General features: G+C 56.8%; 1 protein-coding gene across 1 annotated transcript; it reads right to left on the minus strand.

The window, feature by feature from the left end:
• Positions 1–8165: 8165 nt before the first annotated feature.
• Positions 8166–25644, minus strand: GNA11 (G protein subunit alpha 11). The gene is made up of 7 exons (XM_055547341.1): positions 25472–25644; positions 15822–16006; positions 13515–13669; positions 12833–12961; positions 11363–11492; positions 11129–11282; positions 8166–10396 (listed from the first exon to the last, which is right to left on the minus strand). Exons 1-7 carry the CDS (start codon positions 25605–25607, stop codon positions 10206–10208), a joined length of 1080 nt encoding a protein of 359 aa, XP_055403316.1. The 5' UTR covers positions 25608–25644; the 3' UTR covers positions 8166–10205.
• Between the last annotated feature and the right edge of the window lie 1462 nt (positions 25645–27106).

Consider the following 27106-nt stretch of genomic DNA (forward strand, 5'->3'; position numbering starts at 1 on the left):
CGGGGCCCTGAGGTCTGGGTAACTTCCCGCTCCCAGGCAGGTGAAGAAAAACAGAAATAAGTCTGGGCCGTGCAGAGCTGGGTGGAGAGAACAGAGATGACCAGCTTGGCAAAATTGAGAAGCCAGGCTGAGTCACGGGATGGAGAGCGGATGGTGGGGTGAGGCAGGGAGTCCCTGGGGCCACCCGGCTGCCTATTTCCCAAAGGATACCAGGCCTTCAGCATGTGATATGGGGCCAGGGTGGTAGGCACTGGTCTGATACCTTCCTTGGCTCCCGCTGACCTCCTGAGAAAAAACAAGCAGTGCCTTGGTTCCTTTTGCTCCAGGGCCCAGACTCTGAATTTCTCTAGCCTCACAGCAAATCTTCTCAGTTCCCCAAACAGGAAAGGGTTGTTTCCTCCCTTCCAGCCGGGACGCCCGTCACCTATTAGTTGATGCAGGAAAAACAGGGTGAGCTCTATGCATACACACAAATACGGACTTCCCTGGTGGTTCAGTGGTTAAGACTCCACATTTCCAAAGCAGAGGATGGTGGGTTTTGGACCCCGGTTAGGGAACTAAGATACCACGGGGCTGCCAAATAATATTAATATAAATAATAATTCTTTAAATTCAAACACACATGGAAAACACAGAAAACATCAACATATATTAATCTAATTATTTCTTGTGAAACCAAAACCCATGTGATCCCTACCCCGGCCAAGATTCAGGGTGTCATCAGCCCCATGAGGGCCCCCACATGCTCTTTCAAACATGAACAACCTCCCACCCCCTCTTCTGGCCAGGTAATCAGCACTACAGCGATTTCTATGGTAGTTCTGTGTTTGGGGGGTACCTTTTGGTTACAAGATTTGTTTTGTTTTTCATTTTTTCACTTTATGTGGCTTGGTAGGCACTTTCTTTGGTGCAGGGTTCTAAGTTTTAACAAATGTACAGTTGACAGAACATGGTTCTCCTGCCTGAAGAACCTCCTCCAGATACTGCTTTGTAGCCAGACCCTCACCCAAGCCCTCACCCCTGGAAACTGTGGATCTGCCTTTTTGTTGCTATGGTTTTTTGAACCTTTCAATTTATTTTTATTTATTTGGCTGTACCAAGGTCATAGTTACAGAATGTGGGATCTACTCCCCTGACCAGGGATCAAACCCAGGCCCCCTGCATTGGGAGTGCGTCTTAGCCATTGGACCACCAGGGAAGTCCCCATTTTTGTAAAAATCTTTTTGAGAATGTCATACAAACAGAAACATACATTGTGTAGCTTTTGAGATTGGCTTCTTTCACTTAGCATCTGAGACCTGTCCATGCCTTTGGGTGTGTCAGGAGCCCCTCCCTTTGGACTGTCCAGTACTTTTCCTTTGTGTGGGCTCATCACCCTTTATCCGTTCACCTGTAGAGGGCCATCTGAGTTGCTCCCAGTTTGGGGCAATCATGAACAGTGTTGCTATAAACATATTATATAAATATCATCAGTGTTTATTTCTCTAGGATAAATTCTTAGAAGCAGGCTGCTTGAGTTAAAGGGTAATTGTATGTGTAACTTTCTAAGAAATGGCTGGTTTTCCAACGTGGCTGTGCTGTTTTTCATCCCCACCGCCAACACCTGAGAGTTCCTGTTTTTCCACATCTTCATCAGCACTGGGTATTGTCCTATTTTTTTTTTTTTTAATTTTAGCCATTCTAAGATGCTTTATTTTCTTGGACTCCAAAATCACTGCAGATAGTGACTGCAGCCACAAAATTAAAAGACTCTTGCTCCTTGGAAGAAAAGCTATGACCAACCTCACAGCATATTAAAAAGCAGAGACATTACTTTGCCAACAAAGGTCCATATAGTCAAAGCTATGGTTTTTCCTCTAGTCACGTATGGATGTGAGAGTTGGACCATAAAGAAAGCTGAATGCCAAAGAATTGATGCTTTTGAGCTGTGTGTGGTGTTGGAGTAGACTCTTGAGAGTCCCTTGGACTGCAAGGAGATCAAACCAGTCAATCCTAAAGGAAATCAATCCTGAGTATTCATTGGAAGTATTGACGCTGAAACTGAAGCTCCAATATTTTGGCCACCTGAGGTGAAGAGCCGACTCATTAGAAAAGACCTTGATGCTGGGAAAGATTGAAGGCAGGAGGAGAAGGGGAAGACAGAGGATGAGATGGTTGAATGGCATCACCGATTCAATGAACATGAGTTTGAGGAAGCTCCAGGAGACCGTGAAGAACAGGGAAGCCTGGCATGCTGAAGGCCACAGGGTCACGAAGAGTCGGACACGACTGAGCAACTGAACAACAGCAAAGATGCATGTAATGGTACCTCATTGTGGATTTTAATCTGTGTCTCCCTGATCAGCTAACAATGTTGAACATCTTTGCATGTATTTATGTACCATCCATGAATCTTTTTTGGTGAAGCGTCTGTTCAAATATTTTGCCATTTCTTTTAGTGGGCTTTTTTTCCTATTATTATGTCTTGAGAATTCTTTATATATTCTGGATACAAGTCATTTTATGGGATATGGGGTTTGAAATTTTTTTTTCAGCTTGTGGTTTGGCTTTTCATTCGCTTAGCTGTGTCCTTGGTGCTTCATTTTGATGATGCTCAATTTATCAGTTTTTCCCCCCTTCATAGGTCATGTTCTCAGTGCTGTCATGAAGAACCCTTTGCCAGACCTAAGGCCACAGAGAAGTTCTCTATTGTGTGTGTGTGTGTTTAGTCGCTCAGTCGTGTCTGAAACTTGGGGGCCCTATTATTTCTTTTTTTTTATTAACTTATTTTATTTTATTTTTTAACTTTACAATATTGTATTGGTTTTGCCATATATCAACATGACTCCTCCACAGGTATACACGTGTTCCTTTATTTGTGTATTCGGCTGTGGTGGGCCTTAGCTGCGCACGCTGAATCTGTTTTTAGCTGTGGCATGTGAACTCTTGGTGGTAGCACATGGAATCCAATTCCCTGACTAGGGCTTGAACCTGGGCGCCCTGCACTGGGAGCGCAGAGTCTTAGCCAGTGGACCCCCAGGGGAGTCCCAAGAAGTTCTCTGTTTTCTTCTAGAGTTTTATTGTTTTACATTTCACATTTAGACCTATGATCCATCTTGTGTTCCTTTTTGTTTAGGTAGAGGGTTTTTTTTTTTATTTGTTTTGTTTGTTTCTGCATAGGATATCCCATTTTTCCAGCACCATTTGCTGAAAAGACTGTCCTTTCTCTGTTGAACTGCCTTTGTATCTTTGTCCCAAATCATTTCACCATATTTTTGTGTCTGGTTGGTGGTATTGTTTAGATCTCTATTCTTGCTAATATCTTGTCTGTTTATTTTGCCGATCACCAAGAGATGACTGCAGAAGTTTTGAAGTGTAACTGTGACTTTCTCTGCTTATCCTTTCAGCCATATCATATTTTGCTTCATCTGTTTCATGCAGACACATTTAGGATTACTATGTCCTATTGCTGAGCTGACTGTCTTGTGGTTCCCTTTTGTAATGTCCCTCTATACTTCTTTGCTTTCTTTATTTACAATCGTATTAAGCGACTCTAAAAATTGTGTTCTTTTTCTGTCATTTTTTAACATTCTGCAAATTATCTATCACTCAACACTTTGTTTGTGTCATAAATCATATGATTACCTGTGGTTGAAATTCACTAATTCTCACCTCTATAGACTATACCATTGGGTGAACATCCCATCATCCATGTATATATCCTTTTAGTCAGCATTTTCTATATATATATATTTTTTAAAGCGAGCTATAATTGATATATAACATATGCACTTCAGCTGTACAACATAATTATTCTGCATTTGTATATATTGTGAAATGGTTACCACAGTAACTCTAGTTAGCATCCATTGGCACATGGAGTGGTTATTTTTCTTGTGATGAGAACTTTAAAAAAAAAAATTTATTCATTTATTTGGCTGCACCAGGTCTTAGCTGCAGCATGTGGGATCTAGTTCCCTGACCAGGGATCAAACCTGGGCCCCTGCATTGGGAGCTCAGAGTCTTAACCACTGGACCAGCAGGGAAATCCCGTGATGAGAACTTTTAAGACCGACTCTCTCAGCCATTTTCAAAGTACAATACAGTTTTGTGTGGGTTTTTGGCCACCCTGCCGTGTGGCACACGGGATCTAGTTCCCAGACTAGGGACCGAACACATGCTCCCTGCATTGGGAGCTCAGAGTCCTAACCACTGGACCCCCAGGGGAGTCCCAATACAGTGTTATTAACTGTCATCACCATGCTGGGCTAGTCATCTATTCGTGTCGATGGGCATTTGGGGCTGTAATGAGAGGGGTGGCTGTGGCCATTGGGGTGTGCCTTTCTGAAGACCTATGTATGACTCTCTGTAAATAAATGCCCAATTGTGGACCTGCCAGCTTACACCTGGCTTACATTCCCAAATATGACTTCTCTCGCCAAAGTGCATGCACCAATGTACACCCCCGCTCCCTCTGGTGAGTTTTTCTAGATCTAAATGTATCCCACCCAAAAGTCTCGCCTTTCTTTTTTTTTCTAGGTGACTTTTTATTTCCATAGAGTACTCTGACAAATGAATACTTTATCTCAGCATTGTTAGGTCTTTATAAAGCTATCTTTATTCAAATCATCATAGTGACCAATAAGAGTTTCCATTTGCTTTAAGTATCATGGAAGAATTGTAGATGTATGGGAATCAATAATACTAATAATACTGTGTACTAATAACAGAGACATTACTTTGCCAACAAAGGTCCATCTAGTTAACGCTATAGTTTTTCCAGTAGTCATGTATGGATGTGAGAGTTGGACTGTGAAGAAAGCTGATCGCTGAAGAATTGATGCTTTTGAACTGTGGTGTTGGAGAAGACTCTTGAGAGTCCCTTGGACTTCAAGGAGATCCAAGCAGTCCATTCTAAAGGAGATCAGCCCTGGGTGTTTTTTGGAAGGAATGATGCTAAAGCTGCAACTCCAGTACTTTGGCCACCTCATGCGAAGAGTTGACTCATTGGAAAAGACTCTGATGCTGGGAGGGATTGGGGGCAGGAGGAGAAGGGGACGACAGAGGATGAGATGGCTGGATGGCATCACTGACTCGATGGACATGAGTTTGAGCGAACTCTGGGAGTTGGTGATGGACAGGGAGGCCTGGTGTGCTGCAATTCATGGGGTCTCAAAGAGTCGGACACGACTGAGTGACTGAACTGAACTGAACTGAATGCTATAAATGCATAGTCTCTCCTTTCTTTAGAAACAAGCCACTCCCTTCAAGTGCTGTTCGTTCAATATTAAAAATGTCCTTTAGAAGTCCAGTGGTCAAGATTTTGCGTTCCAGTGGAGGGGGTGCAGGTTTGATCCTGGGCCAGGGAGCTAAGATCCCATGTGCCTCCTGGCCAAAAAACAAAAAACAGAAGCAATATTGTAACAAATCCTATGAAGATTCTTTATTAAAAACATCTTTAAAATAAGTCCTTTTTGTTTAATGAGGATGTTTACATAGCTTCAAAGTACCTGGCGCTCCTCAGATGATGAGAGACCACAGCGGGGTCCCTCCCTGGCCATTGCGTTGGCCACACACACCCCCACCAGGGTTATCCCAAGCCTGGGCTACAAAGGCCCGCCTTCTTCCTTTATTAGCTGATGAATCACAGATTTGATTCCACTTCTGCGATGTATCCAAAGCAGGGTCTGCACCAGGTCCTTCTTACCCAAGTCCACCGCAGCGGGATCCACCGCGGCCAAAAGAAGAAAGCACCCGGAACCCCTCCCTGGCCACCTGCGTAGGTGGGTGGTCCAAAGGTTTTCCGTCTTGAAAGCCTCCTGGTTTTGTAAGGACCCTGCGTTTTCACTTTGCTAGTGCCCAGGCCCGAGGGCACCGCCTGCCGTCAGGGCAAGGGCCCAGCTGCTCAGTTTCCCTGTTTGAACGGGGATGTGGAGAGGACATTCCCCGCAGGTGCGCGTTGGAGCCCGTAGGTGGCGGGCTGGCAGGCGCGGAAAGCCGGCGAGCGGCACCTGCCGGCGGAGGAAGGCATGACAGCCAGGTGCGCCGGCAGCGTTTGTGGGCCCCCTCCCCGCCCCCACATCCCAAATCCCACTCCTTTCCTCTGCCTCCATCATGTCCTGCCTGGTCTAGAGCGGTCCCCTCCATCCAAGTTCCGGGTTCCGCCCTCATCCCCTCAGTCTCTCCTCCGCGCAATAGCCACCAGAGGGCGCACCTGAGCACTAAGTCAGGCCCCTCCCCTCCTCTGCCCGCTGCCCTCCAGGGTCCCACCTCCCTCTGGGTAAGAGCCCAGTTCCTCCCTTGGCCCACGAGCCCCTGCACGACCTGCCTGTGCCCTCCCTGCCTTCCCTTTCTCCTTCTCTTTCCCTCCTTACTCTGCTGCAAGCAGGCCTCCTCACTGTTCTTCCAGCAGTCAGGCACAGTCCTGCCCCAGGGCCTTTGCACTGGGCTGTGCTCTTTGCCTGGAAAGTCCTTCACTGGGACTTCCCAGGTAGCTCCGCTGGTAAAGAATCCGCCTGCGATACAGGAGACCCTGGTTCGATTCCTGGGTCAGGAAGTTCCCCTGAAGAAGGACATGCATCCCACTCCAGTATTCTTGCCTGGAGAATTCCCATGGACAGAGGACACTGGCGGGTTACAGTCCATGGACTCGCAGAGTTGGACACACTGAGCAACTAAGCACAAGCACAGATCCCTTCACATCTCCCAGCATATTATTCATATGCCACCTTCTCAGAAAGGCCTTTCCTGAACAGCCTGTCTGAAGTGGCCCCTGTTGCTCCCCATGCCTCTTTTCCTGGCTGTTAGTTCACAGAGTGAGTCGTGGTGATAAACACTGTTCTCCTCCCTGTATACGCAGTGCCTAGGACAATGCCTGGCATACACAGGTCTTCTAGGCATTTCCATCCCGCTGATGAGTGAGTAAATAAAACTGGAGGACGATGTGGAGAAGTGGGAATCGGGTGAATGGCTGGTGGGAACATGAAAATAAGGTAGCTGCTGTGGAGACAGTCTGGTGGTTCCTCAAATGGTTGACTGTAGCATCACGGTGTGACCCAGCAGTTCCACTTCTCTTTACACCCAGTAAGATGGAAAGCCCTCTCAAAGAGGCACCTGCACACCGGTGTTCACAGAGGCATGATTCATGGCAGTCAGAGGCAGAATATGCCTAGTGTCCACCGACAGACAGATGATGGACAAACATGGCGTGGCCCATCCACACCATTGGAATGATTCAGCCTTAAAGAGGAAGGAGGTTCTGACACCTGCTACACCATGGATGAACCTGGAGGACACGATGTGCAGTGAGAGAAGCTACACACAGGACAAACTCCGATTCCACTCACAGGAGATCCCTATAGACTCCATAGAAAATACGGTGGCAGGGGCCGGGGGCTGGGGAAGAGGTTGGGAGTTATTGCTTAACAAGGACGGAGTTTCTGTTTGAAGTGATGAAAAGGTTTTGGAGACCGTTAGTGCTGCTGGTTGCACAACATTATGAATGAAATTAATGTCACTGAATTGCACATTTAAAAATGGTGAAGAGAGGCTTCCCAGGTAGCTTGGTAGTAAAGAATCTGCCTGCCAATACAGGAGATGCAGGTTCAATCCTTGGGTTGGGAAGATCCCCTAGGAGGAAATGGCAACCCACTCCAGTATTCTTGCCCGGAAAATCCCATGGACAGAGGAGCCTGGTGGGCTACAGTCCATAGGGTTGCAGAGTCAAACACACTAGGCATGCATGCACGACCTGATCTCATGACTTATTGCTAATGACCCACTGGAACACAAATAAAATCTGATTTTAAAAATTGTAAAGATGGTAAGTTATATGTGTATTTACCACAATATATGTATTTAAAAAATTTTTAAACCAAAAAAGACTGAGAGATGGGAAGGAGATTACTGGCCCAACATCTTGGTTTACACAACTGGGTTAGGGGAGGGGCACATATTTCCAAGAGCATCCGTGACAGTGAATGGCCAGCTGGGCCCAGGGAAGGAGGCACACCCCAGGCAGCCGGGCTGTGGTTCCCGAGCTGAGACCCCAACCTGAAGGTGACAAGACCCCTTCCAGCCACATGGGAATCCAGTGACACCCTGGGGGCCTCAGGGTTCCTCTGCTGCACCTCCCCCCCACCCCACCCCAGCCAGCAACAGAAAATAAGCCAGAGTGGGGCCACGTGTTTAGGAACAAAATTTATTCCAATTTAAAACAGAATTCATTTCAGGAGAAAGGTATGAAAAGTCAATTTCCACCAGCTTTCTCTGGATTAAGGGGTGTGGGCCCCAATGCAGACGCACTGCCTGGACATGGCCGGCACTGAGCTGACCACCCACCCCTCAGCCCGCACAGAAGATACATGCATCTCAAATGACAAAAGGTTTAAAAACAGCATCTTTATATAATATTCTTTTTTAAATAGATTAAGATTTAAATTGTCTGAAATCAGGATTGTTTAATATACAAGCAGGCGAAGTCGCCCCCGCCGGCCGCAGGGCTCCTCACGCCCCTGGGGCGTTGGCACTCGGAGGGCAGTTCTGCTGGGTGATGTGATATGGGGGTGGGGGCTGGCACTCAGGGATGCGCCGCAGAGGTGAAGTTCATACTGGGGGCGAGGAGGGCTTGAAACCTGCCACCCCATTCTCCCGGCGCGGAGGTGGGGCCAAGTTGGTGGGGTCCCAGCAGGCCGGATGGGGAGGTTTGGCACTGCGGGGCCGGGCCTGCCCTGGGATATTGGCACGCTGACCTCTCAGGAAGTTAATACTCTGGGTGCACGTCGCCCACCCCGCCTCCCCCTCAAGAGCCCGATCCAGTTCCCTGTGTGATGTGGGACCGCGGGAGCCCACCGCCAGCGGCACCACCTGTCCCCCCGTCCCCCCCTCCCCCCTCGGTACACATCAGGCTTAGGGTATAAATCCCACACGTGGACACATGGCACAAAAGAGGGCCCTTCCGGTGAAGACACCAGGGGAAAACAGGCCAGGAAGTGTGCCCCCCACCCGACCCCGGGCCCCGCCTATCACGAGGGCAGGGGTGGGGTGGGGGTGGGCTGCCGCGGTGGGGGTGGGGCCGGGACCCGGCTGGGCGGAGCTGGTTTGCCTTCTCCCATCATTTCTCTGCAGGGATCCAGGGCCGCCCGAGTGCTCAGGTTTAGGGCCCAGGTGCGCTGGGCAGGTGCGAGCCCCACCAGTGGGCCACTCTCCGCACCTTGGTGCAAGAAGCCAAGCACACAAAACCAACCACCGCAGCCCTTGGCCCACGCCTTCCCCAGAAACCGAGCCTCAGGCCCTCTGGGAGGTGCCTCTGTGCCTGGCCATGGCCGCGGCTGTGACCAGGCCGAGGGCCCACCTCCGGCTGCCACGAGCCCGAGGTCTTGGTTCTGGGCAACACGCAGGGCAGTGGGCACCGCCCTGATGGCCATGGACCTGCCAGGGCGACCCTCACTCTCTTTCTGCTTCCCGGGGACAGACCTGAGAAGATTCTGAAAAAGTCCCCACCGCATCCCCACTGTTTCCGAAATGGCCACAAAATACAACAAAATAAAGAGCGACTCTGGGTCCCTATGGGCCCCTCGGTGTTGGGATTGGCGCTGGAGCCCAGGAGGGCTCCCAGGGGGAGCACAGGTGCTGGGAGCCCCCCCACCCCCACCCTGACCAGAGAACCCGACGCACCTGGGCTCCCACCCTCGGGCTCCCACCAAAGGCAGGACTGCCAGAGGCCCTGGGCTGCAGTTTTGTTTCCTCAAAAAAAAAAAGAAAAAAAAATGGTTAGGCACTTCCCAGGGCGGGCAGCGGGGGGCGCCACCCACCCCCACTTCTTGGAGTCCGGTGCAGAAACAGGGCGACTGTGGTGAGGGTGTCAATAACTTAACACGGGAAGAAAGAGAAGCCCAGCCACTGCGTCTCCGCGGCTCCGAGATCAACGGGAAACCGGCCATGTCCTGCGACCCAGCGCCGCTGGTGCCGGGTCTCCTCTCTGCCTGTCTGCTGTGGGTTCTCTTTTTTTTTCTTTTTCTTTTTTTTTTTAGAAAAAAGCAAGCCACAAGTCAAGGCCAGAAAAAGGCGGCCTCTGCCACTGACAAAGACGAGAAGGTGCACGAGGTGTGTAGGAAGAGAGGTGTACGTCCCCTGATAACTGTGAAATAAAAACCATTTGTTTAAAAATATGAAACCCCGACTCGTGGGGTGACTGGCGACCGGCAGGCGGCTGGCGGGAGTCCCGGTCACACCAGGTTGTACTCCTTCAGGTTGAGCTGCAGGATGGTGTCCTTGACAGCGGCGAAGACGAAACGGATGTTCTCTGTGTCGGTGGCGCAGGTGAAATGCGAGTAGATGATCTTGTCGCTGTCGGGGTTTAGGTCCACGAACATCTTCAGGATGAACTCCCGGGCGGCCTGCGCGTCCCGCTGGGGGCCTGGGAGGGGCGGGGCAGGGCGGGGTGAGCCGGGGTGGGGGAGGCTCTGGGAAGAGGTCCCTGTCCTGGCCTGGGGTCAGCCCCCCTCACCTAACCCCTCACTCATCACCCACCTCCTCTCCCTACCTCCCTCACTCCTGCCTCACCTCTGTGGTTTCGGCCCACAGCACACCCCACGCTAGGGCATGTGTCAATAACGCACCTCCAGCTACATTCCTGGCCCCCACCCCCCAGAGCCTCCTGTGCTCACCCACCACCCACCCCAGCCTAGAGCCCACACTTCTGGCCCCACCCAGCCTCCTGGCTCCATAGGCAGCATCTTGGGGGACATGTCCTGGAACATCTGTGATGCTCCTTCCTTCCCTGCCACCAGCCAAGGTGGGAGTGGCGGAGCTCTGACCACTCCCCAGACCTCCAGGGATCCCCAGGTGGGAGGTGGGGATGGTCCCGGGTCCACCTGCATCTCCAGTGCCCCCCACCTCCCAGTGCCCAAGCCTGGGGAGGCAGGGGACATACCAGCGAGCAGTGACCGCAGGGCACCCCCTCCCACAGACACTCCCCTGGGGGACACCAAGGTCTCCCACCCTCTAGGGTCCCAGGAGGCACCCGCGAAGCTTAGCCACACTAACTGTGCTGCGGCCTCTCTACAGCCTCTGGAAGCACCCGCCCTGCGCCAGAGACCAGGACACCGAGGCCCAGAGAGGGTAAGAGATGGCTGGCAGGGCGCCTCACCGTCGAACTCCGGGAAGTAGTCCACCAGGTGGGAGTGGAGGATCTTGTCCTCCAGCAGGTCCTTCTTGTTGAGGAAGAGGATGACGGATGAGTTCTGGAACCAGGGGTAGGTGACGATGGTCCGGAACAGTGCCTTGCTCTCCTCCATGCGGTTCTGCGGGGAGGGTGGTAGGTTGGCATCAGGCCCCCCAAAAGGCCTGTGGCCCACATCCCCAGGTTCAGCGCGGGCCTCACCTCGTTGTCCGACTCCACCAGCACTTGGTCGTACTCACTAAGGGCCACAAGGAACATGATGGACGTCACGTTCTCAAAGCAGTGAATCCACTTCCTCCGCTCGGACCTCTGGCCCCCCACATCCACCATCCTGCACAGCGAGGCACACAGGTTCAGTACTGGGTTGCAGAAGACACTGCCCCTGCAGCAAACCCTGCCTCCCTCAGGACGGCTGCATTGGCCAGAGCCACGAGGACCCCCTGATGGCATCGGAGCCCGTCCCTCAGTCATCTGTCACAGGCAGCAGAGACCCGTCTGTGCCCTGCGGGCCTCTGCCATCCCAGACTCTATCAAAAATCTGAAAGAGACCAAAATGCTGAACTCTCACCAGAAAATGTACCCTCAGGCATGGGTGGGGTGATGCCTGCAACTTCTGAGGGCCTGAGGGAATCATCAGGGGCTCTGATGGGTGAAAAAGGGCGAAGGGGGCAGGCAGGGGGACCCAAGGCTCTCTCTCTGTCCCAGGAGCCTTCGCCTGAGCAGTAGGGTCCCAGGGGGCAGAGTTGGGTCTCTAGCCAGAGGGCACCTCAAGGTTAACCTGACCGAGTTGGCTGGCACTTCCAGGTGCAGGGCAGCATCTGCCAGCAGCATTGTCTCTGGGCCCCCACCTGGGGTGGGCTCGCCCAGCAGAGGGGACCCTGTGAGGCAATGGCAGGGAGGGAGGGCTCACAGCCAGAGCAGACTCCCCTCGCCCGGAGCCTGGGCCCTGGTTGCAGTTGTACAGCCTCATCTGGGAGTGGGGTCCCTGCAGGCATCACCATTAGGACACAGTCACCCCAGAGCAGGGCCCTGAACCCAGACACTGGTGGTGTCACCGTAAGAGGGAAATATGGGCACAGACATGGGAAGCAGCCACATGATAACGACAGGGAGACAGAGCGATATGGCTATGAGCCAGGGAATGCCGCAGGCAGCCAGCACCACCAGCGCCAGGAGGGGCGGGACAGATGACTCCCCACGCCCTCGGGGGGCCCAGCCCTGCTGCCACCTTGACCCCAGACAGCTGGTCTGCAGAGCTGGGAGAGGACACATTTCTATGGTTTAAGTTGCCCATCTGTGGTCATCTGTTATGGATGTCCCAGGAGACACACTTGGCTTTGCCACTTGGCAGCTCTGGACAAGCTATGATCTCATGGAGTGGCAGGGCCTGTCCTTGGGGACAGCCCTGAGTCCACTCTGGCCACACAGCCTGTAGGACAGGGTTGCTGAGGGGCCTTCAGGTCGTTCCACTGCCCAGAGCACCCCTGCTCTGGCCCGGACTCCAGACCCCCCACCCACCTGCAGGCACCCGCATCCTCCTCCGTCTGAAGCCATGCTCCCCAGGCCGCCCCCGTTCAGCCCCTGAACGCCACGAGGCCCTGGCTCCCTGGGAAACCTGGGGACAGCCCCAGATGACAACCCCTCACTGGCGCCCCCCTGGGGCCCGGGCACCTGAAGATGATGTTCTCCAGGTCAAAGGGGTATTCGATGATGCCCGTGGTGGGCACGCGCACCCGCAGCACGTCCTGCTGGGTGGGCAGGTAGCCTGAGGTGGCAATGCGGTCCACGTCCGTCAGGTAGCTGCAACACAGTGCGGGGTGGGCTCAGGCAGGCTGCGAGGGGCCTCCCGCCACCCCTGGGGTCTCCCTCGATTGCCCTGGGCCCCTGAGTGGCTGGGAGGGGCCGAAGCAGCCCAAGTACTTGGGACAGAACGGACAGGGACAAAATGAGGCTGCAGGGAAGGCATGGGATGAGCCCCGTCGGCTCTAGGGGCCAGCTATCAGGGCTGGGGATGGAGCAGGAGTTCCAAGAGAGACTGTAGGCTGGAGTAGGGTAGCTTTTCAAAACCAGGCCTACTCCTTTGGAACAGTTTTAGCTACACAGAAAAGGGGCAGAGACAACAGAAACCCCCGCAGATGCCCTCCTCCCTGGGTGAATCGTCCACGTCCCAGCTGAAGAGCAGCGTGCAGACAGCGTCACCCAACACCTTGTCCACTCCCCTCCGCTGGCCCCAGGCACTGCCCTAGCCCCACTCACTACTTGGTGAGGTCCAAGAGCTGGTACTCACACCCCCCACCCATCCACACCCCCACATCCCCTTTCCCAGCCTTCAGCACGCCCCGGCCCCACTCACTACTTGGCGGAGTCAGAGAGCTGGTACTCGCGCCGGCGGTCATAGCACTCTTGGATGCCGGGGTCGTTCCACAGGGTCTTGATGGCGCTCACGTACCGGTGCTCGAAGGTCGTCACCTTTTCCACATCCACCTCCCGGATCAGGAGTGCGTTGGCCTGCAGGGGGAGAGGTAGGCAGGGGGGACACACGGTGCCAGTGGCCGACTCAGAACCATCGACTTCCATTTCCCATGAACACAAATCACAGCAAAGTGACAGGCAGTGACCGTTCCCCAGGCCCGGATCCCCGAAGCAAAACTCAGGACAGAAAGCGGCTCCCAGAAGCAGGAATGCCACATGCCTCAGTGCCCAGGTGCCCCAAAGGAGGGGACAGTAGGCTCTGAACAGGACGGAGGAACAAACACCGCAGAGCTCCCGTGTTCCCAGGTCACAGGAGAGGAAACCAAGGCACAGAGAACTGCTCTGACCAACTGCTCTGACCCGGGAAGAATCCGCCCCGTTTCCGGGCATATGGCTCTGGAAACCCTCAGAGTCTCTGAAGGGCTAGGTACTCTGTGTGCAGCTGGGACAGGGCTGGGGGCCAGAGCCACCTACCACGGAGTGGAGGCTGGGTTCATAGGAGCGGCCCAATGACTCACGCCTCCAGGATGGAGCCTCCACACAGACCCTGGAGTACAGGGCTTAGAGACCTGCTCCTCAAGAACTGCTGCCCAGAGGGCCACACATGTGCGCACACACACACACATGTACACACTGGTGTGCACACACACACAACATGGGGCAGAGGGCTCTCAGGAGACCCCCCCCTTCCCCTTCAGCCCTGTGCTCAGGGTGGTCCAGTCACACTCAGCTGAGTGACTGGGGAGGAGACACAGTGGGGTGGATCCCAAATGGAGTGAGGGGGCCCCAGCCTGGGCTCTGGAACCCAAACCCTTGCCCTCCCAGTTGTGGCACCCAGCCTCCAGTTTCCCCTACAGCCATGTCCTTCAGCCCCTCCCACTTCTCAGCCTAAGCCTGGAGAAGCAACTCCAGCCCCAGAAAACCTGCCTGACTGTGGATGCACGGAGATCAGGGACCAGAGGTCTGTTCCTACAGCCACACTGTCCCTGCCATGAATGACAGGTAAGCGAGCAGGCGTGGCCTGTGCCGAGAAATCTGCCATTTAGAGACAGGCCTCTATCCACTGATCCCTGTTCCAGACTCTGCTGGACTTCATGACCAAAGGTGGACTTGGAGGGGCCTCGAGTGGAAGTGATCTTACAAATCAGAGGGCGAGAGGCTCCAGCAGGCCCCCACACTTGGCCCCACAGCCAGGCCGGCCAGGCCCCCAACTCATCACTGGGCTTCTAGGGTCCCTGATAACAGCGAGCGTCAAGGCATGAAGATGCCAACATCTGGTGAACTGGCTGTCTGAAGCTTCAAAGTGAAGGGATTAATGTAAATAAACCCTATGGGACATATGTGGACTCTGGTGCCACTGTCAGCCTGGGCAACTCCTGGGGTTGAATGAGGAGCCCCTGAAAACAGATCTACAAAAGGAAAGCCAAGGGAGGCGGCCAGCAAGAGACCGCTGTGATGCACAACTAGGAGAACACCGCTCGGCCAGCAGGGGGCAGCCGCTCCAGAGGGCAGACCAACAGGGATGCTGGACTCCACACTCCACTGCTGTGGACACACCCAGGAGCACGAGGACGCGCACACAACAGAAACTTGCACACGAATGTCCCAGTGGCGTGTCCTCAAGAGCCAGAAAGTAGAGACAACCTCATGTCCCTCGACGGATGATGAATAAACAACTGTGGTCCATCCACACACAGAGCATGACTCAGCCACAGAGAGAAGCCCTGACACTCGCTACCATGTGGACAGACCCCGAGAACATGACGCTCAGTGAGAAAAGCAGACACACAACGACACACAGGGTGTGACTCCACCGATGGGAAATGTCCAGAACAGGCCAATCCACAGACACAGAGGTGGGTTCCTGGTTGTCAAGGGCTGGGGCAGGAGGAAGGAGGGGGTGGGGGTGATGGGTGACTGCTGATGGGGACACGGTTTCTTTCTGGTATGATAAGAATGTTTTGGAATTAGAGACAATGGTTGCACAATGCCGTGAATATGTTAAAAATGAGTGAAATGCACACTTTAAGTGGATGACTTCATACGTAAATGTTCTCAATAAAGCTGTTACAAAAGAAAGTAAGAAAAAGTGCCACTCTCCAGGGTCCCAAAGGTCCAACTCCGCACGCGGAAGGCCTGCAGGACAGGCTGTGATCTGCTGCAGGATGCGCAGCAGCACCGGCCTCACCTTGTTCTGCTCGTACTTGTAGAGGATCTTCAGCGTTTCCATGGCGCGGATCATGGCCTGCATGGCGGTGAAGATGTTCTGGTACACCAGTTTGGTGAAGCCCCGCTTGTCCTCCTCTGAGTAGCCCGCCCCGTGGATGATGCGCATCTGCTTGATGAACGTGCTCTTCCCGCTCTCGCCCGTGCCTGCAAACGGCCCAGTGAGACCCCAGCCCTGTGTTCCCTGTGCCCGCCCATGAGGAGCCCCACCCACGTGGGGGCGAGGCAGGGACATGCCTGGCCCGGCCCGCTGCTGTCCCTAGAATCAGGCGTCCTCCCCTGCACACCCACATCTACGCGGGGAGCCAGGGAACCGAGCCTCTTAGGAGGTCAGGACGATGATGTGGGCAGGGACAGGAGGGGAGCGGCAGCTGCACCTGCAGAGACTGGGGCCTGAATTAACTCCGGCCGCAGCCAAGGAACCAAAGGCTGCAACAGTGAAGTGTCTCCCAGATGCCACCACCTGCTTAACTGCGGGTGGCTGCAGGTTCACTCCCAGGTCCCAAGCACCCTTGTGTGGCAGCGTCCCACCAACCCCTAGCTGCTCCTCTTCCATGACTTCCAACCAGAACAGCTTTCCTTCGGGGCATGAGTTTGACATCTGTGCACCTCAGGGAGGGGAGCGCAGAGGCTCTACCTCCTCAGAGCTGGGGATCAGAGTCAGCTGCAACCCCCCTGAGAGGGACCCCGGGGGCCTCTTTGTCCTCCCCTTCCTTACCCAGTGCACAGCGTGCCGGCGCCAGCCCCACCTGGCCCCACGGGCACCAGTGCTCCCCAAGCCTCTCTTGCTTCAGCCCCTCACTGCCCTGTCACCTCTAAGTGGCAAAACCATCTCCCCACTTTCATTCACCCCCAAGTATAGCCACACCAATTTTACATTTCAATGTGTCCAGGAATCTCTGTGACACCTCCCTCACAGAAACGGAGCCTGATCCCCCTTTCCAATCCAGAGAGCCAGACCAAGGACAGCCTGGCACTGCGAGACAGTCCCAGAAGGCACTGGGCTCCCTGGTCTCTCTGGGACTCTCAGGGGCTAGGGGATAGCTCCACAGGGGCCCACATAGACAGGAGCCATGTGAGGGGCCATGCCAGAACCCTCTCCTCAGAACCTGCCTATGGTTTTCAGCTACCAAGTTACAGGGTGACTTTACTGCACAGCAGGAGAGAACTCTACATCCTAAGGATGCACCGCCTCAATCCCTGCTGCTGCTGCTGCTGCTCAGTCGCTTCAGTCGTGTCTGACTCTGTGCGACCCCACAGACGGCAGCCCACCAGGCTCCCCCATCCCTGGGATTCTCCAGGCAAGAACACTGAAGTGGGTTGCCATTTCCTCCTCCAATGCATGAAAGTGAAAAGTCAAAGTGAAGTCGCTCAGTTGTGTCCGACTCCTAGCGACCCCATGGACTGCAGCCCACCAGGCTCCTCCGTCCATGGGATTTTCCAGGCAAGAGTATTGGAGTGGGGTGCCATTGCCTTCTCCGCCTCAATCCCTACTTGATAACAAATGCAGGTCCCACTCACCCATGGACCGAAGGCCCAGGGCCCCCTTTTGGGGACTCAGAATCCCCCAGACTCACCCCAGCCCACCTGCCCAGGCTCATCCTCCTCACCCGGAGTGGCCTGTGCCCCCCACCCCGACTCGGGGGCCTGAGCTGCATGCTCTCCACACCCTGTGGGGCTCACGGCCACCGGTGCCATGGGCAGGGGGCAGGAGCCCCCCCTGCACTGGGACCTATCACCATGCCTGCGGGGGTCTCTCTCAGGTATCTGCTGCCCGCCTCCTTGCTCAGGGGGGTTTCTGGAGAAGAGACAGGTTCTGAGTGCCCCGCAGTGACCACGTTGTCCTGCAGCAGTAGGCCCTCCAACTGCATCTGACTGCAGGTGGTCCCCTGGGGAGACCCAAGTCTCAAGCTGGACAAAGCAGGAGCCTCATGCAGCCGCCCCTTCTAGGATATCCATAAAGGCCCTCAGTCCTTGGGTTTGTAATAAACAAACCCAACTCTGGTTCTGTCTCCAAGTGGTGACTACCCCTATGCCACCCCTCCCCTTCCTATCTCTGCACAGCACCAACCAGGGCCAGTTGCCCACTCCCATGAAGGCACCCCAGTTCTGGAGCAGGAGAGGATGACCCCACACCTCCCTGAGAGATCCACGAACACTCATTGCACGGGGTAGGGTGGGGGTGGGCAGGAGGTGGTGGCACACAGGAGTACCATGTCCAGCGCGATCACCTCTGGACCAGGGTCCTCCCAACACTGCTGCTATCGGGCTCATTGCAGGTTCTATGGGCTGTGGAGCAGTCTCCTTGTCCCCACCCTCTTGATGCCCCTATCCTCAGTGAAACAACCATGGATGTTCCCTGACAGGGCCCAAGGTCCTCTGGGGGCAGGATCGCTGGTTTTGATAAAATTCTACTGTAAAAAGATCCATGCCCTGCTGGTCGTCTGGAAGGGTTTCTCACTGGAAACACCAGACGGTGGCCACTCAAGCCCAAGCCCCTGCAGGCCGCAGGTCAGCCAAGGAGGAGAGGGCGGCCCCTTGTGTTGAGCCCCCTCAACTGCAGGACAGGCAAGTGAGCCACGTGAGTGCAAGGGCACCAGGAGACCAGAGAAAGCTGCCTCTGAGGCAGACATAGCCAGCATCTTCAGAACCGGCACCAAAGGGGTGAGCAGCCCCCACAGCGCCCCTCAAGGGCAGTGCCAAGCACCAAGGGTCACACACACCAGCACATGGCCTGCACCCACAGCCAGGGACCGTGGGCAGGGAGTGACCACTAAGGAGCCGTGAATGTAGGCCAGAGAGCGGCCGAGGACAACGGGGATGGCCGAGGGCCCACCCAGACACCGCCAGTGGGACACGCCCCAACCGAGAAACGGAAGATGGACCCCAAGGAAGCTGGAAATATAATCAACCCTGGAGACACGGGGGTCCTGGACAAGGCACGTGGCCCAAACCCTGCCAGCGCAGAGAAGCCGCTGTGAAGACAGAGCCATGATCCAGGCCAGGAGCAAAAGGCACTGGCGAGGTGACAGGGCGAGATGGCCTTGACTGGCGATCATGTCACAATGCCTGTTCCAAGTCCTACACAGCTCAGGGAGCATCTCAATTTAACCAGGTGTAAAAGGGACACGGCGGGCCCAGAGTGGGACGTGGCAGTGTCACTTTGCCAGGAAGAACAGAGAAAGGCAAGGGGGTGGGGGGAGGTGGTGGCCACAGAGGCCAGGCCCCCAGGGACAGCCTCACCAGTTAAGGGTTTTGTCGGCCGTGCTCAGGGCCAGCCCCTGTGGAACCTCCGCAGCAAGGCAGCAGCACGACGGGCAGGAGCCCACAGGCCTGCGCTTGGCCACAACTGTGCCCGGGAGCGGGAGGGAGGAAACGGTCTGGGCGTCCCCTCCAGATGCCCGTCTCCTGGGCCAACTCAGCCCACATGCTGCCAACAGCCAGGCCCCAGTGCACCCGACCCAACGTCTATCTGCACAGAGAAGTCTCTGGGCGCAAGGCCCGCCTGGCCCTCACAGCTGGACCCGTCTGCTGTGGCTGATGCCCAGGTGTCCCAGGCAGCTCCAGCTCACCCCAGCTCTTCGTCAGTCCCTCCAGAAGATCTGGTCACTTGTGCCCTTCAGCTCAAAACCCTTCAACAGCTGCCTGCAGGGGGAAGAGCGAGGCCTCACAAGCAAGACCGTGGAGAACCTGTGCTGGCCTCGTTCCAGCCCTACACCTGCACAGGGGACGCACAGGGCACCCACGGCCACAGCCCTCCCCTCCTGGCCATGCTCAGAACCCAGGCTTGCATCTGTGGGTCCCTGGCCCCCGCCAACAGGACAGGCCCAACGTTACATGAGGACTCGACCACCCATCGGGCCCTCCCCCGTCCAAACACTGACCCAAATCTCTGCACAGAAACCCCTATTCATGTTTTCCAAGAAGCACTCCAGCACCCCCAACATCCTACCAGCTGAAGCTGGCTCCCTGAAGGCGAGGGTCTGCCTGAAGCCCTGCACCCCAGCCCAGGCTTGGCCCACAGAAGGCACCACACAAATTTTCCCTGAATGAACCAAAAGAACTTGGCCCCACCCGCGGTCTCGGCTCTGTCACACGCCCCCCACCCCCTCACCCCAACCCCGGGCCCTCTGCATCCCCAGTGGCTACCCCAAGAACAGGTCAGCCCAGGCGAGGGAGGTCCTGGCTGTGGGACCTGGCAGGGTCAGCCTGACGCAGTAGGCCCAGAGCCTGCAGGACGCCCTCTGGGCACTCAGCGGCATCACCAGCTGCCCAGTGGAGACTGCCTGGACAAGAGGAAGAAGAGCAGCCTGTCTTACGAGGGAGGGAGAAAGCCACAGCCTGCCTGCCAGGTCGGCCAAGATCTAAGACCTCGGATTAGGAGGAAGTGGGTCTGAGCCCGCAGCCGCCACTCTGATATGGGAAAGCTGGGGACAGGGCCAGGGCTTGGAGGGCAGAAGGGAGGCGCTGGGCTGACATCATCCCTGGGGCCTCTTGTGTGCAGCAGGTGGCCACCATCCAGCAAGAGAACATCAGCGTCAGAAGCTGGGGTTCAGGGCTGCCGCCTGGCTGTCCCTAACCCCTGTGAAGCCAGGAAGCCCAGGAGCCCAGGAGCCCTGGCGAGAACACCACCGGATATCTGGGCTCCTGAAGACACAGCCAGAAATCCTGTGTCAACAGGTCTAAGATCAAAGAAGGACTCCAACCTCGTGCCAGGACAAAGAAAGCGCAGACTCCTCATATATGTAGTCGAGGATAGTGCCTGCACGCACCCCCTTGTCCCCACTGGCCTATTCATTCATTCATTCATCATTCATTCATTCACTGGTAGGTCTACCACCCCACCTCCCATTGGACAGGTGAGCAGGCTGAGGCACAGAGAGGTCCCGCAGCTTCACTGAGGTCACACAGCTGGTAACTGTCAGACCTCAACAGGCTCAGAGCTTCCGGCTTCATGTCAGTCTGTCTCGCCATGGCCCGTGTGTCAGCCACCCAGGGAAGTGAGAGAGTGCAGGAGCGCCAGGGGGACAGTCGCAGGGCCTTGAAGACACCACAGCAGTGGGTTCGAGGCAGACAATGGCCAGAGGGAGGACGTGGGATGGGCCTTGGGACTCACCCCTTTATCTGACCTCCACACAGTGGCTGCTAAGCCGGCAGGGCCTTGTCCTGCCCAGGTGGCTCCAGGTGCAGGACACCAGACCCCTCCGGGCCAGCCCTACTCGTCCCCACATGCTGGGTCCCAGTGCAGCCCTCCCTGAAACCTGACTCTCAGGAGTCAGGAGACCTGCTGTGAGTCCCCCCACCCCGCCTACCCACTGAGGCTCAGGAGAGATGGGACGACCCACCTCCCATTCAAACTTCCCCCTCCTCGGCCTCCGGCCTCCGTGAGGGCTCTGACCTTCCAGCTCTGGGCCTGATCAAGGTCCATGAGCAAACCTCCATGGTGGGGGCTGGGATCAGAACAGGGCCTGGCTCTGAGGGCCAAGCTCCAGAGACCTCCCTGAGGGACAGGGAGGCCTGCACAGCAGCAGCGGGACACCGGCCAGTGCAACGCTGTGAATGGAAATGGGTGCAGAGGGTGCTTCCCATCTGACATATCACTCCACCTGACCCCCCCATAGCCCTGCAATCAGTGGGACACTGTCCTTTCACAGAACAGAAACCAAGGCTCAGGAGGCACCGGGGACCAAAACCCCCTCCCAGGGGCACCTGGGCAAAGCCTCAGGTAGGGGGAGACAGCGCCTAGCACTGGCTCAGCACCACTGTGCGCCAAGCGCCCCGCGGCACCACGCCTTAACCCCCAGCAGACAGGCACGGCAGGAGGCCCTCCACGCCCGCTCGCGGGAGGCCTCGGGCAGGTGGGAACTGTGGGCTGTCCTGAGTCACCGTCTATCCATGCCCCGGAGCAGAGGGCCACCGGCAGTGGCAACGGGCCTCTGAGCAGGAAGCTTCACATACAGAAGAGATGTGAGGACGCCCAAGCCGGGGCACCCAGGCATCCCCATTCCACCTGCCGGGAGGAACTGTGTTCAACTGAGCAGAGTCACCCAGCAAACGTCTCAGAGGCCTGCAGGGCTCTGTGCTGGCTGAGGGGTGGCAGCGCCTAGAGGGGGCATGTCGTGAGGGGAACAATGGGGACACCTTGGCGGCAACTGGCCAGGTGCCCTGCAGAGGAGAGACCACGGCCACCTAGGAGACAGAGGGGCTGGGGCATGGGGCACTAACTGCAAGCCTGAGGCCGGGGTCCCAGTGCTGAGAAGCTGGAGTTCCACCAAAAAAATACCCCTGCACGTGGGCACCCCCAAAGCCCACGGAGACGCCCTGGACACCATGGTGTCCCACCACAGACACCAGGCCAACAGGCCCATGGCTCCCTGTCCTGATAGGAGAGGAGCCCTGCGGGGACCAAAGACGCCACTGCCCTGGGCTCCGCGCACCCAGGCTCAGCCCAGACCAGACCCGCCCACCTAGGGCTGGACTTTGCCCCCAAGACCCTGTTGGGCAGAGGAGGGATAAGTGGGCTCCCCTCCCTCCTGCCAGGGGTCCCCACTGCAGCCGCTTCCAAATGCCCAGCCCCCAGCTCCAGAGCAGCAGTGACCACGGGGAGCAGCAGGGAGCAGGGCTCCACCACAAAAATCAGAAAGTGAAACCTCCTGTGGTTAAACATCTGAGCGGAGCACTTCCTCGGGGCTCTCAGCAGCTCAGCCGAGGCTCCTGGAGGCTGGGACGCATCTGTGTACAGGAGTCGGGGCCCAGGGACAAGCCTGGAGACAGCTTGGGGGCCCTGGGAAGGGAGAGTCCCGCCCTCCCACGCAGCACACAGGGCACAGAGAGGCGTCCTGAAAGTGGGTCCAGGCTCCCGCACCTCCAGGGATGGCGCCTACTTAGCTCTTAAGCCCCTAAGACACACTCTGGGGTGGGTTGAGAGGGGTGGCTGCAAGGAGTGGCCCAGAGGCCCAAGGGGCATCCAGCTCCCGGGGTCCATGGAGGACACACAAGGCCACTGCCAATAGCCACGGCCACGTTCCACTCGTGCCTCAAAACGGGGCAGGCACACCCTTCCCGCTGGGGCCACCACACCCCGGGCCGGATTCCGGGCCTTTCCACCGCCGCGGGCCGGACAGGAAGCCTGTGGAACTGACCGCCCTACTTTATTTAGAAATCCCTGAGCCGCTCTGTTGCTCAGCTCCCAGGGCGACGCTTCCCGCGGCAGGCCTCAGCTCTCTAGGGAAACCTGCTCTGAGGAGCAGAAACCTGCCCTAAGGGGTCTCCTCTGTGGGTCTCCGCACTTGCCCCAAGAAGGGTTCCAGGAAGTGAAAGCTGGCCAGCCTGCCAGGGACACCCACGAGGAGCTTCTACCTGGGCCTGGGGTCTCTCTTGCAAAGCGGGAGAGTGATGCTGAGCCATGGGGACCTCAGTCTACCCACTGCAGTGCCCCCCCACACCTCAGGGTCGCCCGTTCCCCACCACAGACAACTGTCCACAAGGACGCGGCCAGGAGTAACAAGACCAACCAAATCGAATCATCACCCACATTCGCAGACATACTGTGTTGAGTACAAGCACATATGTGGCTTTGGACCATACAAATATGAACAGTCCCTTTTTAAGCATCCAGACACATGACAAAACAACCTACACCTATCACCACCAGCCCTGTCACACACACTGAGCTCTGTGTACTGACACAGCGCAGAGCTGATTCCAATAACACAAACGGGGGTGACCCTGCTCTCAGGGGACCCGGGGCCAACGTCCAGGGACGCCTGTGGTTGTCAGGACCTGGGGTGCTTCTGGTGTCGAGTGGGCGGGGCGGCTGTTCAGCATCACCACCCCCCCACCCCACCCTCGCAGCATGTTCCCTGGACTTCTGCCCCACATTTACAGCCGCCCTCCTGGGGTCATTAACCTTCACCTTGGACCTGCAGGCGCTCATCCTCCTATCTGCCCCCGTGCCTGGGACTTAACAGCTTCCTGGGCGGGTGCAGACGCCCCGTCCTGACCCTGGACACGCTCTGATCTGCTGCAAGACTCCTCGGCCCAGGTCCAGCGAGGGTGCAGGAGTATAGGCCGCCAACCCACATGCTGGAACCCCGGGTCAGTTCAGAGCCTGGGTGCACTCAGGGCAGGCGGAAGCGCACGCAGCCCCCAAGTAAGTCCCTCGGCCTGGTAACATTAACGTGCCGTAACTTCCAAACACACCTCGGAATAAAGTCTAGCTCTACTGGCAAAAGCCAGCCTGCACCACGCTGTCCTCGCAGGCGCCACTTCTTACCTTTGACTGCAGAGGTAAGTCCTCCAACAGCCCTTATTTGGGGTGACAACACTGTGTCAACCACCAGGCCGACCAGGTCCCTGCAACAGGTGTGCCACAGGGAGACGGAGACCGGGAGAGGGGTCTCCCTCAGGATGGGGAGGAGGACCTAGGCTCCCACTAGGACTAAGGAGAGGGGTCAAGGAGTTGGCCAGTTCTGAAAAGCTGCCCAGGTTCCTTCAGGGGCTCCACCCACCCCGGCCCCAAAAAGAGAGGAAAGGCTGTCTTCTCCCCTACGGGCTATACTCCACTGGGAAAGGAAGGGACACAGGTCTTCCCGGCAGAGGGAAGGGAGGTGGGGACCCACCTGAGGGGAAGGGGGACGATGGTGGTGTGTGTGTGTGGAGGACAGGCCCTGTGTGCAGGGAACAGGGCTCCACCTGGTGGGAAGAGTCGAGAAGGGATCCCAGGAAGCAAGGGTGCGTCTGATGGATTACAGCCCAAAGGTCTGGTCCCAAACAGATGCTAGGGTCAGCAAGGGGGCACACCTGGCGGGGTAGGGACAGGGGCCAGCCCAGTGCAGGGAGGGGGCTGGTCTCATGAGAAGGGGCAGACCCTCGAGGGTTCTGGGGGCCAGACCTGGAAGCAGAAGCTGTCCCTGCAGGGATCGGAGGTGAACAGCCAAGACAAAACTGATCCCAAAGGGCCCAAAGGACCCCAGCTGGGTAGTTGAGGCAGGGGCTGGCCCTGCAGGGACTGGGGACCAGCCATGGGCAGCACTGGCACAGGCATACCCAGAGGGTCCAGGGCGTTGATGTGGACAGGAGAGGCAGAGGCAGGCCCCTCTGACGTCAGGGGCTCAACTAGACAGCACATGTGGAAGGGATGGGCTGGCCCAGAGACGGACAGCACAGGTAAGTAGGGTCTGACCCCAGACTCGGGCCCTGCACAGGTGGGTAGGCGCTGACGCCAGGCCCGGACCAGCAGCAGAAAGCACAGGTGGGTAGGCACTGACCCCAGACCCGGCCCATAGCAGACAGCACAGGTGAGTAGGCGCTGACCCCAGATCCGGGATCGCAGCGGACAGCACAGGTGGCCAGGCGCTGACCCCAGACCCGGGCCCGCAGAAAAAAGCACAGGTGGGCAGGCATTGACCACAGACCTGGGCCCGCAGCGGACAGCACAGGTAGGTAGGGGCTGACCCCAGACCCTGGCCCTGCAGAGGACAGCACAGGTGGGTAGGCGCTGACCCCCCGGGGGTCGACCCCGCCCTAGACAGCACGCAGGGCCGCCCAGCCCGCCCGCCCGCCGGCACGCGCATCGCTGGCCGGGACCCCGCAGGCCCCGGCCCCACTCACCGAGCAGCAGCAGCTTGAGCTCGCGCCGGGCGTCGCGCTTGTCCCGCCGCAGCTGCTTCTCGATCTCGGCGTTGATCCGCTTGGACTCCTTCACCTCATCGCTCAGGCAACACGCCATCATGGACTCCAGAGTCATCGTCCCGGCCCCGGCCGCTCGCCGGCCGCCCCCGCCGCCGCCCCCCGGCCGGCCCGGCCCTGGTCCCGAGCCGCCCGGCCGCGCCCGCCCGGCCCTCGGCGCTCGGCCCCCGGGCCGGCGGTCCGCCTCGGCCGCCTCCGAGCGCCGGTCCCCTTCGGCCGCTGGTCCCGCCCGGGCGCCCTCCACCCGCGCCGCCACCGCCACTACCGCCGCCGCCGCCGCCAACCGCAGCCGCCGCGACCGAGCGACAGCGCCTCACAACCTAACCCGCGAGCGGACAGCGCCGACGGGCGGCCGCTGCGGCCAATGGGAGTGGGCGGCGGCCCGCGCGCCCGCCGCGGGGGTGGGACTAGCGGTCGGGCTGGGCGGGGCGTCACGCGGGCGGGGAGGGGCGGGGCGAGGCGGGCGCGCCCGCGGGTTAGGTTGCGCCGACGTGGGAAGGGGGACGCGCAGCCGGGAGCTGGGCGGGGCCGCCCGGGATTCTGGGAATGTGGCGGACTCGGCTGGGCCGACTCGGGTGGCCGGCTCGGCTGCGCTCGGCTCCGCTCGGCCCCGCTCCGACCGGCGGCCCACTTGGCCCAGGAGCAGGGGCTTCGACCGGTCGCTGCGGTCGCAGAGCTGAGCGACCCAGGCCCCACGTGAGACTCTCGGATACCAGCCCTCAGGGCCTCCCGGGGCGCCCTGGCATTGCCTGACTGGAAACAAAACTTCCTCTCATCCGTTCTTGGAACAAGCATTAATGGAACGCCTCCTGTATACCAGGCTTGGGCTTAACATTAATACAGAACCTGCTAATATGCCAAGTATGGAGCGAGCATTAATGGAATACCCGCTGTATACCAGACATTTACCAGCCATTTATGCAGTACCTACTGTATACCAGGCATGGACCAGCTTTTCACGTAGTGTCTACTGTGTAGCTAGCTGCAGTCCATGGGGTCGTAAAAAGCCAGACACAACTGAACAGCAACTGTCTAAGGATTACCAGGCGGAAAACAGTGTGATGCCTACTGTAAGCTAGGCACACACCATGCATTAATGCAACACTTGCTGTATATCAGGAATTAGTGAGTTGCCTGCTGTATTCCAGGCAGGGAGCAAGCATTAATGAAGCACCTACTGTAAACCAAGTACTGCAGGGTTGATTTTTATGGGTGCATTGCCACACCCATTCATTACGGAGGTTGGCCGCTCTCACCCTGCACCAGGGCAGAGTTGAGTTTTTGCAGCGTCACTAAAATATTTACTATCTGGCATCTTCGGAAAAGAGACCTAGGACGGGGTCTAAACACACAGTAGGTGATCAATCCATGTTTTTTTTTGCTTATTTATTCTCATTTATTGAACATCTACTATATATCAGGCTAATAGGTAATTAGAAAGAAAAAAAGGATGTGAATAAGTCAAAAAATAAAATAATGAAATTCAAAATAAATATGACATTGCTGTCAGCAACAGGGATCTGGAAATTACGCAAATGGGAAAGACATAGTTACAGC

This window comes from Bubalus kerabau, chromosome 1, assembly GCF_029407905.1.
Source record: "Bubalus kerabau isolate K-KA32 ecotype Philippines breed swamp buffalo chromosome 1, PCC_UOA_SB_1v2, whole genome shotgun sequence".
NCBI classification, from domain to species: Eukaryota; Metazoa; Chordata; class Mammalia; order Artiodactyla; family Bovidae; genus Bubalus; species Bubalus kerabau.